Source organism: Globicephala melas, chromosome 1, assembly GCF_963455315.2.
Source record: "Globicephala melas chromosome 1, mGloMel1.2, whole genome shotgun sequence".
NCBI lineage: Eukaryota > Metazoa > Chordata > Mammalia > Artiodactyla > Delphinidae > Globicephala > Globicephala melas.
This window is the reverse complement of record NC_083314.1, coordinates 80472705-80490157: the sequence shown is the minus strand read 5'-3', so window position 1 is coordinate 80490157 and position 17453 is coordinate 80472705. Positions and strand designations below refer to the sequence as shown.

Genomic DNA, 17453 nt, shown 5'->3' with positions numbered 1-17453 from the left:
AGGGATATATAAAGATGTTCTAACAGGTACATTGGCAATGATAGTTTAAGGGAATCAACCCCCAAACATCAACTTCCATAAGCACTCTTTCATTACATTGTGCAGCCTAAGAACATGCCTGTTGTAAATGCTTGAAGCTGGTTCACCTTTTCCACCTCCTCTTTCCCACTCACCCTTCTCCCAGTTTACAAAAGAAAGGCATATCTCTCACCCATCCCAAATCATGACACACTACCCTGGGGATAAAAAAAAATCTCTGAGTGTACCAAAGAGACAAAGGAACTATAAACCAGAGGTAAGTTTTTGTGTCTTTCTCTATTTTATACTTATGGGTGTTAGGGGCAAAGTCAGGTATTAGAAATGGATATGTTAGCCCATGTTGAGATGTTCTGAGTCCTAGTATACTGTAGAGAGGTAGGGAAAATTTCATGACAATTTTTATTTAAAGACCTTGCCTCTTGCTCTGTTATTTTAAAAAAAAAAAAAGATGCTTGGCTCTGAGGTGAAAGTCTTCTGAGAGCAAGGCAAAGAAATTGTAAGTAAGAAATACTGATAACAACCGCACCTTATCTAGGATAACAAACATGCACAGCTCTATACCTGGTCTATTCATCTATGAATTAGGCTGTATAAGAATAGGCTAGGGTATGTTAAGGCTCAGACAACTCCAAAATCTCAGCACCTTACACCAACAAAGTTTTGTTGTTTATATTACACTAGGGTCAACTGAGAGGGAGGAAGAAGGCCAGTTGTTGTGCCAGAGTGAAAAAGAGTTCTGGAGCATCTCAAACCAGAAATTAAATGCTCCAGCCCAGAAGTGACACGCAACACTCCCACTTCCAACTCACTGGTCAGAAGTGGTTACATAGCTCCACCCAAACACAAAGAGGATGTAAAATCCTAAAGTAAGCTAAGGCAAGAAGCTGGAAATATTGTGAGAACAGCATAAATGCCATCACAAAGAGTGATATGCAAAAAGCATGCTGGGAAATATCAACTAACTTCAAAGAGCAGTCTTCCTGCATTATCACCATCCTCAGTAAAGAGGTTGATCTCATTCATCCATGACTCAGTCTGTTTCTCAGCTGCAGTCTGCATGATTTCATAAAAACCTGAAAAGCCCTTTTACTTCTAACAGATCAACACTATATCTTCAAGTAAAAGGAATGTATTGAAGGTAAGTTGGTGTTTTCCATTTTCTGTAACAATTTAGAAGGGATTGTTTCATTAACTTTTGCCAAAAAAAAAAGGGGGTACTAGATAGCGTAAATCCATATTTATATTTTTACTTGGTTGCAAATCTGCTTGTTATCACTCATCAGTCATTTCTCTTCCTAACTGGGACGTGTTAGTAGATTCTATTGTAAATCAGCTACTTACCAACGGTCATTAATACACTTTTTTAGCTCCACACTTACTGGCTAGAACCGGGCTCCCGGATGGACAGACACGGCGGTAGCTCTCGGATCCGTCGCGGCGGCGTTGTGCGTATCCCACGGAAGGCCACTGGCGCCACCCTGTGGTCTCCTGTGCACTTTGCGACCTTAGCTCTCCACAGAATCTGCAACCGCCAGTGCGCGCGGGCCCAGGGGCGCGGAGACTGGCCGGGTGCACGCTTTTTGCAACCTCCCCCCAAAGCCCCGTGAGAAATACTTGCTTCCTCAGAGCCGGCAGGGGCAAGAAATTAGCTCTGGTCAGGTCGGCGGCAGAGGCGGCGGGCGGGTAGAGGAGAGAAAGGGGTTGTGAGTGTCAGATTTGCCCCGGTACCCAAAAAAGCACCCAACTCGGGGGCTGCTCCTTCATATCCGACGTAACTGTTTGCTTGGGCCGGCAGGTGTGAGAACCCGACTCCCGAATGAGCTGGGTGGGCACCTGCAGCGGAACCGCGCAGGTGAAAAACCCATTCGTAGGTCAGGGGGGATGGAGGGAGGGCTCGATCCAGCTCACGGACCTGGCGGCGGCGCCACCCCACGGACGCCTGTTGCGGTTGCAGCCTCGGCTGCCGCCTAGCGCAGGTGCTGCCGGGAGGCGCGGGGCGCGCGGGAGTTTGCGGCTGGCGGTGGCCTCCGCGGAGGCCTGGTTAAGGGGGCCACCGGAAGGGGAGGGTCGCTGGCTGTCTGGGCGAGACCTCAAGAATAAAGGCGGCTGGAGGCGGTGGTAGCAGCAGGGAGGGAGCAGGTGGAGAGTACGAGACGGCTGTCCAGTCAAGCCCTGATGAATTCCTTGCTGGTTCCACCACCATCAAGAGCCAGGAAGGGACCCCGGGCCGGCAGAACCTGCAGGCCTGTGGGCAGGGAGCCCCCAGGCTCTTCACGGGCTGCTCTGAAATGCATTTGGGAACCATGGAGCTTCTCCCTCAAGGGTCCAAGCCCTGTCCTATCCCGGAAGACAAGTTTCCAGGACTGAGAACAAGGGCCCAGAGGGGATTGATGCAGCTGGCTGGGAGAGAGGAGGAAGGTGGGGTTTTCCTTCCTTCGCCCTCAGACTCAGCAGGGACAACACCCAGGGCCTGTTGGACCTATCGAGACTTCATCTTAGAAGTTTAGAGCTTCATCTGAGAAGCTCCTGGGCCCATCCTGTAATCCCCAGGTCTGTTCCAGACCTAAGCACAACTCTCCAGAGTAGACAGTTACGGAGCTGAACAGGCAACTGGGTGTGAGGAGAGTGGTCGTTTCTCACCTTCCAGGCTCTGTAGGATGAGCCCTAAACTCATTTGGGGACCACAGGAGCTTCTACAAGAGTCCAGGCCCATTTCAGAACACTCAGAAGTTTCCTAGCCTGAGAAGGAATCACCAAAGTGGATCGACTGGTTTTGGGAAAACAGGAAGAGTTGGTTCCATTCTGGGTCTTTCCTGGCTCCCAAACTCAGCCGGGAGCAAAACCAGTGCCTACTGGATTTAGAAATTTTCCCCCAAGAAGCCAAAGATAGCCAGACCTATCCTGTAATTCCAAGTCTAAGAATTAGACACTGGAGGCATAGCTGGCTGGAAGGTGTCTGGCAGTCCTCACTGCCACCAGAGTTAGTTGGAGACAGACCCTCAGGGGTAGTAAGGGGACAACAGTGGAAGCAAGAAAAAGTTAGGAATTCAGGGGAGAGATAACCGTAGCTTGGACTAACGTGGTAGCAGTAGAGGTGTTAAGTGGTGGTATTTGGAATGTACTTTGTAGGAAGTGTAAAAAACAAAAAGCTTGCTGATTGATTACATGTAGGGCATATGGGGAAGAGAGGAATCAGGTACAAATCCTAGATTTGGGGCCTGAGCAATAAACTGACTCCATAGACTGAGCTGGGAAACAGCAGGAGCAAATTGGTGGAGCAGGGGAGACAGGAGTAGCAAGAAGCAAAAGTTTTGTATTGAACATCTTAAGATTCCTATTTGACATTTAAGTGTAACTGTTGGGAAAGCAATGGATACATGTGTGGAGCTCAAGGAAGGATCCTGAACTAGAGATAAACTTTTGAGAATCATCATATATATGTGGTATTCAGAGCCATGGGACTAGAGAGACAATCTAAGTGGAAAGTATAAATAAAAAACGGAAAAAGGTCTCACAGCGATAATAGTATAAAAAATGAAAGACCCTACCTAAGAGAGCTGTATATTAAGGTTAGCAATGGAAAGCAGGATGTCAAAAAGAAAATGCTAGTAAGCTGAAAATCTGGAGCCCCATAAGGTCTTTTAGGTATAGACTTCTTTGTTAATGCACACTGGCAGTAAAATTGGAGCCAATAAAATTGTTTGCTGCCCTTTATTCCTCATATCTTTGTTTGTTTCTAAATATGAGGTCAAATCCCCAAAAGGGTAAGAAGTTCATCTTCCTGTCTTCCCCTTTCAGCTTCTTGTCACACTAAGCACGTATTATTCCTTAACCCTTTGGCTTAGGATACGAAAGAATAAATTCTGGAGAAGGAGCATGTGTGGAAGGGAAAGATGCCAAAACACGGTATGTGAGTTAAATGGAGATAGAAAACCTCTAAGAAAGGCTAGAAATAATTGGTTTACACATCCTGGAGAAATAAATTCCCCAAATATGGTGTATTCTGAAAAGATAATTTAATTTTGAGGAAGCAATGGCATGATCTCCAGTGAAACAGCAATCATCTGGAGTCTGGCTGTAACTTTGAGGACAACTTCTGCACGGGCAGGAAAAAAGCCTTGAAGAAAAGAAATAGGTATGTACAATGGGATTGTAAGTATCATATTTATTTTAGAAAATAATATTTTCTAACTTTAAAGAAATAATTTCTTGAAATTTCACAGGCTTTGGGCACAATAAACTAGAATTCAAATCTTAACCTTACACTTAATAACTCCTTGTGTTGCAGTTTCTTATCCCAATTACCTCTCTTTCTACTTTGAAATCTATATTCTGGCTCATAATATCTAACTTTTATGGATTATTTTTATGTACCAAATACTCTTTCATTTGCCTTGCAGGGGTTATTTCGCTTAATCTTAATAATATTTGTTGCTCTCATTGCCCCATAATATTAGTAGGTGGCTTTTAATATTTTTCCATTATCATGATCAATTTATATAATAAGTATTGTCTCTTCCCCCCAGTGTCTGGTAAAACTGTCTGGGCCTGGTGCTGTTTTTAAGGGTAGATCTTTGCCTATCTTTTCAGTTCCTCCTATAGCTAATTTTTTATTCAGGTATTCTACTCTTCTTAAGGCAACTTTGATCATTTGTATTGAAAAATGAGTTGTCTACATTTGTAAATATCTGTATCAAAATATACATACCATTTTAATACTTCAATATCTAATTTTGCTGATGTTACTTGTGTAATTTTTCTTTCAATATTAAATTTACCAAAGGATTAACTTTTAAATTTTCTTTCAAAGAACCAGATTTTGGTTTTATTGATTAATTCTGTTTTGGGGAGAGTGGGGAAGTATGATCTATTCCAATGATTTCTATCCTAATTTATTCCTTCTACTTTCCTCAGGTTTTATTGTTCCTTTATTAACTTTTAAATATAAAGCTTAATTCATTATTTTTAAAAGTTCTTATTTTCTCATAAATGCATTTAAAGCTATGAAGAGGTCCTCTGACTTCTTCATATATGTTTTAATATATAGTGCTCACTTTGTTTATTTCTAAATACTATATAATTTTTATTTCGATATCTTCTTTAACCATGTGCTTTTCCCTAACAGTATAGATCAAGGAGAGTATTTTTAGTTATTTCATTGCATTATGATTAGTAAATATATCTTGTATGGTTTCAGCTTATTCAACACTTGTTGAGTTTTCATTTGTCATCTCACACATAGTCAGTTTTGAATCAGTATTGCATGTGAATTTCAGTATAAGGTACTTTTTCCATTTTGGATACAAGATGGTATAGGTATAATCTTATACTTATGATTACTTTTGTTAACTATGTTCTTCAAATCCTCTATATCTTCAAACAAGTTTTAGTCGACTTGGTCTTTTAATTCTTGAGCAAGATGTGTCTGTGTTAACATAATCACCACTATGATTGTTGACTTATTAGAAATCTTTGTTGTATGTACACGCGTATGAGTCTATGCATGTCTGTGTACCTGTGTTAGGTGCAAACAATTTTTTTTACATTGTATAATTTAAAAGCTTTATTTCCCCTCCCACAATTAGCAAATGGGTTTCATATTAGTTCAAGTGGAATTTTTCTTCCTACAATCGCCTTTCAAGTGCAAACAATTCTTGATCACTGCTTAATGGATTTCTGCTTTTCTGAATATGAAATATCCCTCTTCTAGTGCTTTATAGTCAGCTTTTATACATATACATTTTGTATATACATATATATTTAAACTTACACTTTTCTAACAACTTCTAGAATAATATCTATATCCTCCTCCTAAATATAACATAAATATTAGTTAGCTTATTTTATTTCTTGCCATGTCAATATCATCTGGAATTTGAAGTTCAGATTTTCTTTTCAATTTTTTAGGATCTACACCAAAGGACATATATATTTGAAGTCACTAACAGTTTTGAGCTCTTGTTTCTTCAAAATAGTAGACAAAATGCGGAGCAGAAACCATACATGTAAAAAAACTCTGTAATCACAGTTACATAAACAAAAATCTTAAAATCCAGACTTGAATCAGTAATCAAAACAGAGGGAGATTTCAATACATGATGGATACAATAAATTAATGCTTCTTGTATGACCCAGGATATCACGAACAATGTCACCTGTATCTCTAACCTCACAGTACTTTGTATCTATCATTTATAGCACATTTCTTTTTAAATTTGTATTACAGGTAACTTGGTATATGTATTATATTTCTTTGTTATTTGAACCTTTTCTGTTTCATTTATTTCATCTCTCTCCTATCACCTGATTTCTAATTTCTCAATAAATTTATTTAATTATGAAATTAGGTGGATGAATAAATACCAAGTATTCTAAGCCTTAAAGAAATTTTTCTAGAATCTAAACTTATTTAGACTTAGCAATATATTTTACTGGGCACATGGCCCCCTTCTGGTATCGCACATCTTCCCCTTAGAATCTTTTCTGATTCTTGCAGGAATACAACTCCAGAAATTCTTTCAGGGAGGGTCTGAAAAGTCACCCACACTTAGATGATAGTTTGGCTGGATATAGAAATTTAGTTTCAAAATTATTTTCCCTAGATTTAAAAAAATACCGGTTGTCTTCTTATATCCAGTGTTGTCCAAATGAAAAGTCTGACATAATTTGATTTCTATTTCTTTGTAAGAATTTTCTCTGGGTGTTTCTAGAATTGTCTCCTTAACTCTTGTGTTTTGAAATTTTATTGCCATGTCTCTAGGTAAAGATACTTTTAGTTCATATCTATATGCTCTGCATTTAATGGGACCTTGCAGTCTGAAGATATATATTCTGTGAAAGTCTCCTTTTCTTTACTTCCTCAGGACCACCATGTATGACACTTGGGTTGTGCACTGCACAACTGCAGGGGATACCATTCACAAAGATTATAATTTAAATGGTGCTCCTGAAGCTGTGCAGTGTACAATCAGCAAACCTTATTTGGTAGACCTGTATTTTATTTTTTACATTATTTCTATTCTCTCCTTCTAAACTCCTACTGGGTGAATTTTGGAACATCTGAATCTATCATCCATGTCATTTAACTTTTTTTCATATTTTCTACCTTTATATCCTTTTATACAGCATTGTGGGGGGATTTCTAGGCTTCATCTTTCAGCTCCCCTATTTTCTCCCAGTTGTATTGATTCTATTCTGGACTCAGTCCTACTGTTGAATTTTTGTATCAATAACCAAATTTTAAATTTCCAAGATGTTTACTGTTTTTGCACTCTTCACTCTTAACCCATTTGCCGTCTTTTTTGTCAGTTTTCTATCATTTAAGGAATTTGGGGTGCAAAATGGGAAGAATGCAACATATGTTTGGGACACTATCTTGAATTAGTAGATATTTCACTGTACATTAGAGATGAAAAACTTACATAGCACTCAACAGATGTTCCCTACTATCAACGGCAACTAACAGTTATTGAAATGTTGTGTCGAACATCAGTCTAAGAATTTTTATATGTATTTACTATATTCACCTTTCAAAAAAACATTATAAAGTAAGCATTATATTATTCTCAATTTAAAGATGAGGAAACTAGGGAATTCCCTGGCGGTCCAGTGGTTAGGACTCAGTGCTTTCACTGCCAGGGCACAGGTTCAATCCCTGGCAGGGGAACTAAGATCCCACAAGCCATGCTGCACAGCATCCCCCCACCAAAAAAAAAAAAAGATGAGGAGAAAGCATAGAAGGTCCAAAAACTTGCCCTAGTCACACTACTGATAAAGAGCAGGGCTGGGTTACAAACCAGGTGATCTGTTTTATGAGCTTGTGCTCTTTACTAATACAGTGGCATACTCAGAAGATTTTAAGAACACACCATCCTTCTACACTGCCAGATTATGTATTTACTTTGACACCTCTGTGCTGTTGTGGGGCCCTGCTACATGGTTATCCACCAACTCAATCTAGAAGACTCAGTCATGCTTGTAATTCATGTACATATATATTACTGTTTTCTCCTGTCAGGAAGAATAGTCAGAGTTGTTTTGTTTTACTCTTATAATCGTTGGGACTTTGCTATTTCCCATTATAAATGATTTGCATATGCTAATCCAGAAAGATTTATCTATATGCCCCTTCCTGCCTAAACACATCCCACAATCATAAATACAATGAAATTCCCTTAGACAAATGAAAAGATTCCTTCCTTTTTTTACCCCTAGGCTAAGAATTGAAATTCCAATTCTACCTTGGTTAACTTTCCTGCTAATCCTAAAATTGTGTTCTCTATGCATACTTGCTGTTTCTGAAAAAAAATTCACTTAAGAATAATTTCTGGGGACTTCCCTGGTGGTCCAGTGGGTAAGACTCCACGCTCCCAATGCAGGCAGCCCGGGTTGGATCCCTGGCTGGGGAACTAGATCCCGCATGCATGCCACAACTAAGAAGTCCGCATACTGCAACTAAGAAGCCTGCATGTGGCAACTGAAAAAAAACAAGATCCCCTATGCCGCAACTAAGACCTGGCACAGCCAAAATAAATAAATAAAATTTAAAAATAATAATAAATTCTGTTGCCCAGTTCCTTGATATTAATGTGAAAAAATTGTGAAAATCAAAATTCAAATACTTAAAAAGACATCACAGGAAAAGCTCCCTACAAAGAAGCTCATATAAGCAAAATCATTCTTATTCGATTTTCATATTGCAGCAGGGAGGAGAAGGAAGAAGCCTACGAAAACAAGGATATGCTCCCTCGCTAGAAGTAATCTTATGGTTGATGCATATACAAGTTAATCAGTATGCCTTTCTCCTGCTTATTCTACATGTTATAATAGGGGTCTTGAGTAAGTAGACATGCCAAACTGTAGGAAATATACAACTCCAGAGAGAAATTCAAGTAGTTTAAGGCCCATCCCTAGGATTGGGAATTTTATTAAGAATACTGAACAACCTTTTTCCAGGGTTATATCTGTGGTGTGTCTGAACTCTGTTTCACATTGCCTCTTGGCCTAAGGAGTTTTCCTTCAATGCATTTCAAAATGATAATCCCACTAACTGGAAACTAAGACCTACACAAAGCTCAAACATCATTGCCAACAACAACAAAAAATAAAGCTGATATCTTTAGGTATTTTCTGTTCCCCTGAATGTTAAAAACACTGATATCAAAAGAGTGATATGGATTTTCCCCTACCTTCTGATAATTTAAAATTATTGCCTTTGATCATGTAAAACAACAGAGATAAATTGTTCCTTATTTCATTTCACAAATCTGCATCCTCCATTTTTGCCACAAGGATTCCTTCTTCTGGGTGCCTTGTGCTGCCTCAGTCCCAAGATCAACTGAGATCTTGATCTGTCAATCTCTCTCTCTCTCAAAATACTCAGCCAGTCCCAAGCCATTACCTCTTTACCATCCTTGGGACAATACGTCAGCATCCAGGTTTGGATCCTTCAAGGCAAAATGCTAAAGAACTGCTCAAGCTCTATGAGTTCTCTTACTTTGCTCTCTGTTTCTGGTTTTGGCCATCTAAAGCAAAGTTCCTTGGATTGGTTGAGAGTGATACTCTCTAGATTCTTATGCTTCTTTTTAGCAGAACCATCTGAAATATCTCATCTATTGTGTAATGAGTTCTTGGTCAAAGAAAAGAAATATTGAGGTCTTGGGACTGCCATCTTACTTGTTTACCACTCCTTGGACTGTAGTTTGAATAAGAAAGTCTTATATTCTTGGGGAAACTTTCATCCCTGAATAGTGACAGGAACAGGAGCTTCATCTTGAAAATACTGAGAGGAAAAACATGAAGTACATTAACAAGCAGTAATGAAGAACTCAAAAGTCATCAACCTGACTCCACAAGCCCATTTTTGAATTTCTAATTAAACATTTCCCAAATATCTCCACATTCTCCTTTTGGTTATAAGGTGTGTCCTTCTCTGTGCTACCTGATAGTATGCCTATATCATTTCTATTCATTTGGCTTGCTCTTGTGTTAAATCCTCAAAATTCAGAGCTTTCAACTCAGAAATCAGAAAGAAGTATTGAGATGAAAGTATTTCAATTTTTTCTGAAAGCATTGATGGGAGGTATTGCAAACATCATCTGATATATATTTTTAAAGGTATTTGCCAAAGATTATATTCATCTTTACAGAGCACTAGTAACAGACACTAGAAATAAGGTCTTTTATTATTTAATTCATTTTTTTCCCTTTTGGGACACATAGCAGATACTTAAAGATTCTACAGTGTCAGAGGCCCAACAAGTAAATTGTGGCATTGCCTTCTTGGATGTTTTTAAGATAAAGAAGGTCTTACTGCTCTACTGCAAGATGCTTAGGGAGTTGACTCTCAAATCACTAGAGATCTCTTAAAGCACAACTTGTTGGGAAGGAAATGTGCTCTGGAGGTACAAGGGTGCTCATGCAAGTGCCTTCCCAGCCACAATAATGGGAGAAACACTGATCGAATATTTGCCATGTTCCAGCTGCTGTACTAAGTGCATTAAGTACATTATCTCATTTAATCTTCACAAGTCTTGAGGGTAGGTTTCATTATTTTTCTCATTTTACAGATGAGGAAATTGAGGTTCAGAAGAGTAAAGAAACTTTCCCAAGGTCATATAGCTCTTAGGTGGGTTAGCTGGGACTCAAAGCTAATGCCCATCACTACTACAGTACACTGCCTTTCAGCCAGTATCTTTTGACTTTTATAATTGGTTTGCTATAAGGGGTCCATGGCCAGAGACCAGGGGCTGGACTGTGACATGATAAATGTATGTTTGATCTCTTCCCCCAGTTTCTAACACAGAGCTCCTAAAACTCTTGTAATTCCCTGAGTGATAAGCGTGCTAAGGACATCATTTGTTCTAATATTTGGTCTTTGACCCCAATTCCTGACATAGAGCTCCTAAATCCCTTGGAATTTCCAGGGTAATAGGAGCATATTCTGTTCTAATGAGACGACTCTTGGTGGACTCCTGGGGAGCTTCAGGACAGGGGCTGGTCACCAGAAAGGCCAGGCTATGATTAGAAGATTGAAGCTGTTAACCCACACCCCCCATCCTCCAGGGAAGAGAGAGGGACTGGAAGTTGAGTTAATAATCCATCATGCCTACTTGATGAAGCCTCCATAAAAACCCCTAAACTATGAGATTCAGAAAGCTTCTGGGTCAGTGAACATATCCACATGCCAGGAAGCCACATGGACACCCCAATTACACGGGGACAGAAGCTCCTGCACTCAGGACACTTGCCCTATGTACATCTTCATCTGGCTGGTCATCTGTATCTTTACTATATCCTTTATAATAGACTGGTAAATGTAAGTGTTTCCCTGAGTTCTGTAAGCTGTTATAGCAAATTATTGAGTCTGAGGAGGGGGTTGTGGGAACTCCTGATTTGTAGCCAAGACTGACAGAGGTGTGTGTAACCTAGGGACCCACTACTTGTGATTGGCATCTGAAGTTGGTATAGGGGGTGGAGGGGCAATCTTTTTGGACTGAGCCCTTAACCTGTGGGGTCTGCCCTAACTTCACGTAGTTAATGTCAGGATTGCTTGGTGTGGAAAACCCACATACTTGGTGGCCAGAAGTACTGAGAATAGTAGAGGAAACAAAAGTTTTCCTTTACTCTCTTACTGCTTCTGAGTTAGTGTAGGTAAGTATCCTTAAATACCCAACAACTTACACTATGAAGCTTCTAAACTGATTTGTGGACCATGGTGTCTGCAACTTCACCTAGACCTTCACTCCATATTGTGCTGTTCCCCATTCAGAGGGCAAAAGATTTTTAAAATCATTTTTTGTTAAAGCCAACTCTTAGAGTTCTGCATCTCATAAATCCAATCCCACTGCCCTCCCTCTCAACCACTCCTTCCCTCATCAATCTATTCATCCCATCAGTATTTACTGAGTGCCCACTCTATTCCAGATACAGCTCGAGATGATGGGCAAAGTGCAGTGAACAAAACAAAGTACCTACCTTCATAGGACTTACTCTAAGAAGGTAGGAGGAGAGTCAGACAATGTATTGGTTGGAGAACAGTCTAAATTATTGTGCCAAATATTAAAAAAAAGAAGTGGCTTAAACAAAATACAAGTTTATTCATCTCTCATGTCCAGGGTTAGTAGAACAGTTCTGCTATTCTCATCACATGGCTTCTGTTTCTGGGCCCAGAGTGGCTGCCATAGTTCCTGCCATTGTATCTGTAACCCAGCCAGAGGAGAGGGTAAAAAGGCAAGGGCAGTACATATCTATTCCTTTTTAGGACACAAACTAGAAATAATATGTATCACTTCCATTCATATCTCATTGGCTCAGAACTTTGTCTTATGAACAAACCCAGATGCAAGAAAAGCTGGTAAATTAGCCTTTAACTGAGAAGGCATGCACCCATAAAGCAGAGGGTTAAAGTAAGGAAAGAAGAACAGCTTTTATGAGTAGCAGTCTCTGATTCAGTAATAAACAAATAAGTAAATAAATACATTAGTATTCGGATGATACACGGAAGAAAATTTAGCAAGGTATGGGGACAAGGAGTACCAAGAAATGGGGGGAGAGAGGGAGGTGGGCTTGCTATCTTACATAAGTCAAGGAAGAACTGAAGAGTAATGGAAGTTTTGAGCAGAAGCCTAAGAAATGAGGAAGCCAGTCGTATAAATATCTGGGGGAAAAGCTTTTCCAGAAGAAATGGCAAGCACAAAGACCCTGAGATAGGAGGGCCTTGGTGTATTCGAGGTAGAGCAGGGAGACAAGTGTGATGAAACAGAACAAACAAAAGGGAGAGTGGTAAGAGAGGAGGTGGATGTGGGCCATTGTATCAGTGTGGACCTTCTCTCTGAAGCCATATGGGGATTTTCAGTTGGGCAGGATGGTGTGGGAGTGACATGATCTGACTTAGAGGTTTCAGAAAGTTTACTCTAGCTGGTTTGTGGAAGATAGAGTGAGGGTAGAGGCGGAAGCAAAGAGACCAGTCAGAAAGTCATTGCAAATACCTGGGAGGTGTGATGGTGGCTTGGAGTGGGAAGACAGCAGTGAAGTGTCAAGTATGGTTGGATATGGGACATGTTAAGCCAACAATATTTTCTGATAAATTTTACTTGGGATGACTGAGAAAAGGCTTATTCCCATGCTTTACTATAGTCATACCCCCTGCAAAAGAAAATGAATCTCACAGGGAACAAGAAAATAAAATTTCTCTCAAGCTAGGATCATGGTGAACAAAGAAAGCTTCAGCAGGTTTGAGATGCTGGGAGCCAAGTACAATGTGACTTAAATTGCTTTGCGGGCAAGAGGGTGGGACAGCCAGAGCTTTCCAATATAATGAAAAACCCTAAAAAATAGTCTATGTGAAAATTTTAAGTTTAAAGAGACATATTAAAGTGAAAAGAAAATGTTACAACCTGGATGAGGAGTACAGAAATAATGACACCTAGTCACAGAATTTAAAGGGAACGATGAAGAATTCCATTTTACAAAAATCAGATGATTAAAAAGTTGAAAGATGTTACAGTGAAAATTGGGTAAAACTAAAACTTAAAAAAAAACTTCCCAGAGGATACTTGATATATTGGTCGCAAATAAAATTCCAGGTGCACTTCATGGACTTGGGAAGGAGAGCACCTGTATATCCCCATCACCTAGCACAGGGTCTGGCACATGTAAATTCTCACTTATAGAGTGATTTTTCCTACCATAGAATGTGTTGTATAATGATTTCTTTTCTTTCAACTAGAAATTTTAGATTCTCAGTTGAGTCATCTTTCTCTGGTCGCTTGTCTGATAGTCTCTAGGGAAAGATGACTCACTGAGAATCTTAATTTCCCAGTGAAAGAAATCACATACAGCCCACTTTATGCAACTTTTAATTAGATGTAAATTCGAACTCCTACATTACAAATGAATAAAATTCATTTTAAGCATTTAAAAAATTCATTTTAAATTCCCCCAAGTTTAACCAGGAATGGCTTAATTTCAAAACTCGACTGTCAAGTGAATTGGAAGCTAAGACTTTTCCTTTTGCCTCAAGGGTATATTTTATTTGGTAGAATATCCAGCCTTCTTCGGGATTGGTCTTGAGTTATGCAAGTTTTGAACTGAGAGGGCCTTAGAAATTCATCCCACATGTTAACTGCCCTTTTGTACACCATGCCCCCAAAATCTATTCTAAAAATATACACCTGAGAACACTAAAAACCACCTCACCAGTCCCCCACCTCCAACGGGACCTTATCAGGGAACTTCAGGAGAGGCACCTGGAAGTATGTTTAGCAAGCTTGGAGATGGGCCTTATAACCAGGAGTTACAGAACCAAGACAAGGTCCTTGCCCTGGAGAAGATAATTTTCCTGTGGAGGAGTGTAAACAAGCAGTGTAAGTTAAGTGCTGCTCAGTTTTCACCAAAAGCAGGGTAGGAGTGGGGAAAGGTTTGACCTAAATGAGGATTAAACCCAGAAGGGAAAATATCCTGAAGGAAGGGAAGTCTTTGGGCACTGGGTCTCTCAACCTTGGCGCAAGGGTCAACATCATTCACCAAATAATTCTTGGTAGTGGGGGCTCTCCTAGGCATTATAGGATGTTTAGCAGCATCCCTGGCATCTACCCACTAGATGCCAGTAGCGCCCCTCTCCCCAAGTGATGACAATCAAAAATGTCTCCAGATACTGCCAATATCCCATGGGGAGTGTGATGGAGGGGGTGGGGTGGGAAATCTATCTGGTTGAGGGTCACGGGGCTAGGTAGGCCAACGTACTAAAGCACCTGGTGATGTTGAAAGTTTGTGACAGACACCTAGAGATTTATGTTAAAAACAGATTAAAACATTAAGAAACAGCGGCAACTGGGGAAACTATAGGGCTATCTGTACGCTAGAATAAAATAAAACCCAACTCACTTACTAGTTTAATAGTTTAATAAGAGACAGCCCTTCCCCGCTCCTCCGTACCTAAGCTCCCATTGAAGACTCAGACTAGGTAGGAACCACCTTAAGGACCAATCACTTGTTACCAACGACATGACACATACCACTAGGTGGCGCCACTGGACCATGGGAGGTCCTGGATTTTAACAGGGCAACCATTCAATCACTGTCCCAATCTAGCCCCAAGTCCAAAAGCACTCGTGATCATGGGCCCACCCTACCCAACCAACAACTAAACCCACCTTTTATCAAGTGTTTACAGCCACTTTCCCCGATAATTTAAGTGGCTCTGAAAAGAGCCTTTGGGGTAAAATAGATGTTCTAGTTCGTCTCTTGCACGCTTACTTCGAACTGGTGTACTTGGTGACCGCCTTGGTGCCTTCCGACACGGCGTGCTTGGCTAGCTCGCCGGGCAGCAGCAGGCGCACAGCCGTCTGGATCTCCCGGGACGTGATAGTCGAGCGCTTGTTGTAATGCGCCAGGCGCGACGCTTCGCCCGCGATGCGCTCGAAGATGTCGTTCACGAAGGAGTTCATAATGCCCATGGCCTTCGAAGAAATGCCGGTGTCTGGATGAACCTGCTTCAGCACTTTATATACATAAACAGAATAGCTCTCCTTCCGGCTACGCTTGCGCTTCTTACCGTCTTTCTTCTGCACTTTCGTGACAGCCTTTTTCGAACCTTTCTTAGGAGCAGGAGCAGATTTTGCTGGATCCGGCATCTTCACACAGGAGAATCCCCACACGCCAGTAGAAGTGATCCCGACTACACCGAAGCAGGCTGGTTACGCGCTACTTATAGAGCCTGTATGCAAATGAAGACTAGCACAGTATTACGTTTTTATTGGTTAATATCCAACAGTGTCGTCATAGAGGGGCGGAGTCCATGTAAATAAGGTTCTGCTTGCGCTCCCTCAGTGGCCCTTAGAACAAATGTCTTGTTAACCAATCAAAATGTTCCATTTCACACTAACCACTAAATTATGTAAAAAGTAGTTTCACCTGTTTGTGGTCTTTTGATGTTAATTGGTTTTCACTTTTACTTGGAGATCTGAAGTGCCAGCTAAAGACAAGTTAACTTTCTCATTTTTGCATCATTTTACTCCTCTGTACTACTTTGTGGAAGTTTGTTTGATTACGGTTTTTGCAACAATACCTCAGCCCACATTTTCTTTTTTTTTTTTTCGCGGTTTGCGCCTCCTGTCTTATGCAACGAGGAAGATGGGTTCTTACACATCTCGGGACTCTTGCCCCCATTCTTAGTTGAAATCCCGAGTAACTACTTGGGGACCGAGGATTTTATCTAACATCCGGCCTAGTTCTAGTAACTGTACAATCGGGCTGAAAACCCAGATTGCCATCCCAACAGTTATCACATAATGACGGCCTTCTAGAGTGTCACTTAATTTCAGTATTCAGATTTGTGCTAACGTTTTGTACTAGCACTTTGGAACGCGTTACAAACGACTGGTAGAACATATTCTATCCTCTTGCGAAGTTTAGCAAGGTTGGCGCTCTGGACTAAGAAATCAAGCCAGGAGATAAAAGCAGTACTTGACCGACACGACCCAGACCTTGCCTCTGGTGGTCCCTCTAGCGTCTGTCTGCCTTAATTCCATAACCTCACCACCCAACACGTGCGAGACGCCCCGATCCCCTTTACCCTTAACACTTGTGCATTAGGAACTCACCAAGCTTAAAGCTGGTGAGTTCCTGTTGCTCTTTATGAAAACAGCTGCTCTTTATGAAAACGTGGGTGGCTCTGAAAAGAGCCTTTAAATCGTCTAGTTTAAAACGTGTGCCTTAAGCCCGCTCCCCGCGGATGCGGCGGGCCAGCTGGATGTCTTTGGGCATGATGGTCACGCGCTTGGCGTGGATAGCGCACAAGTTCGTGTCTTCAAACAGCCCCACCAGATAGGCCTCGCTCGCCTCCTGCAGCGCCATCACGGCCGAGCTCTGGAAGCGCAGATCAGTCTTGAAGTCCTGCGCGATCTCGCGCACCAGCCGCTGGAAAGGCAGCTTGCGGATCAGCAGCTCGGTCGACTTCTGGTAGCGCCGGATCTCCCGCAGAGCCACGGTGCCCGGCCGGTAGCGGTGCGGCTTCTTGACGCCGCCAGTGGCCGGCGCGCTCTTGCGGGCCGCCTTGGTGGCCAACTGCTTCCGTGGGGCCTTGCCACCAGTCGACTTCCGGGCAGTCTGCTTTGTACGCGCCATGATAGCTCACTGGTTTTACTCACCAGCCCGTAGGCAGTCTTATTTATAGACATAGCCTCGTCTTGATTGGGCCAGAAAAACTAGGAATTTCCGAAAATGTAATCTCATTGGCTAGAAATCAATCCTATTTATTGCGCAGAAGATTGTTATGCTAATCTTTTATAACCTCCCCCTTCCAGTACTTTTCTATAATCTTATCGATCACAGATTTTTCTTTTCAGACCTTTTCTTTAAACTGCTGTAACGTTTGTAAGAGCAATTTATAAAGTGTTTTTACACGCTTGGGA

The 17453-nt window shown here is 41.2% G+C and overlaps 2 protein-coding genes across 2 annotated transcripts in view; both read right to left on the bottom strand.

The window, feature by feature from the left end:
* The window catches only part of LOC115846961 (myomegalin), a 66539-nt gene extending 50826 nt beyond the window's left edge, over window positions 1-15713 (bottom strand). Inside the window, exon 1 of the transcript XR_009564205.1 lies at window positions 15195-15713. The gene's annotated coding sequence lies outside the window, so the exon portion shown is untranslated. The remainder of the gene's footprint in view (window positions 1-15194) is intronic.
* Window positions 15714-16755: 1042 nt separating this feature from the next.
* LOC138842838 (histone H3) lies at window positions 16756-17249 on the bottom strand. Its single transcript, XM_070046468.1, has one exon. The coding sequence runs from the start codon at window positions 17164-17166 to the stop codon at window positions 16756-16758; it is 411 nt and encodes a 136-aa protein (XP_069902569.1). The 5' UTR covers window positions 17167-17249.
* Window positions 17250-17453: the final 204 nt, after the last annotated feature.

Bases quoted from the DNA above. Each gene is read 5' to 3' on its own strand.
- LOC138842838 (XM_070046468.1), bottom strand. From the start codon at position 17,166: ATGGCGCGTACAAAGCAGACTGCCCGGAAGTCGACTGGTGGCAAGGCC.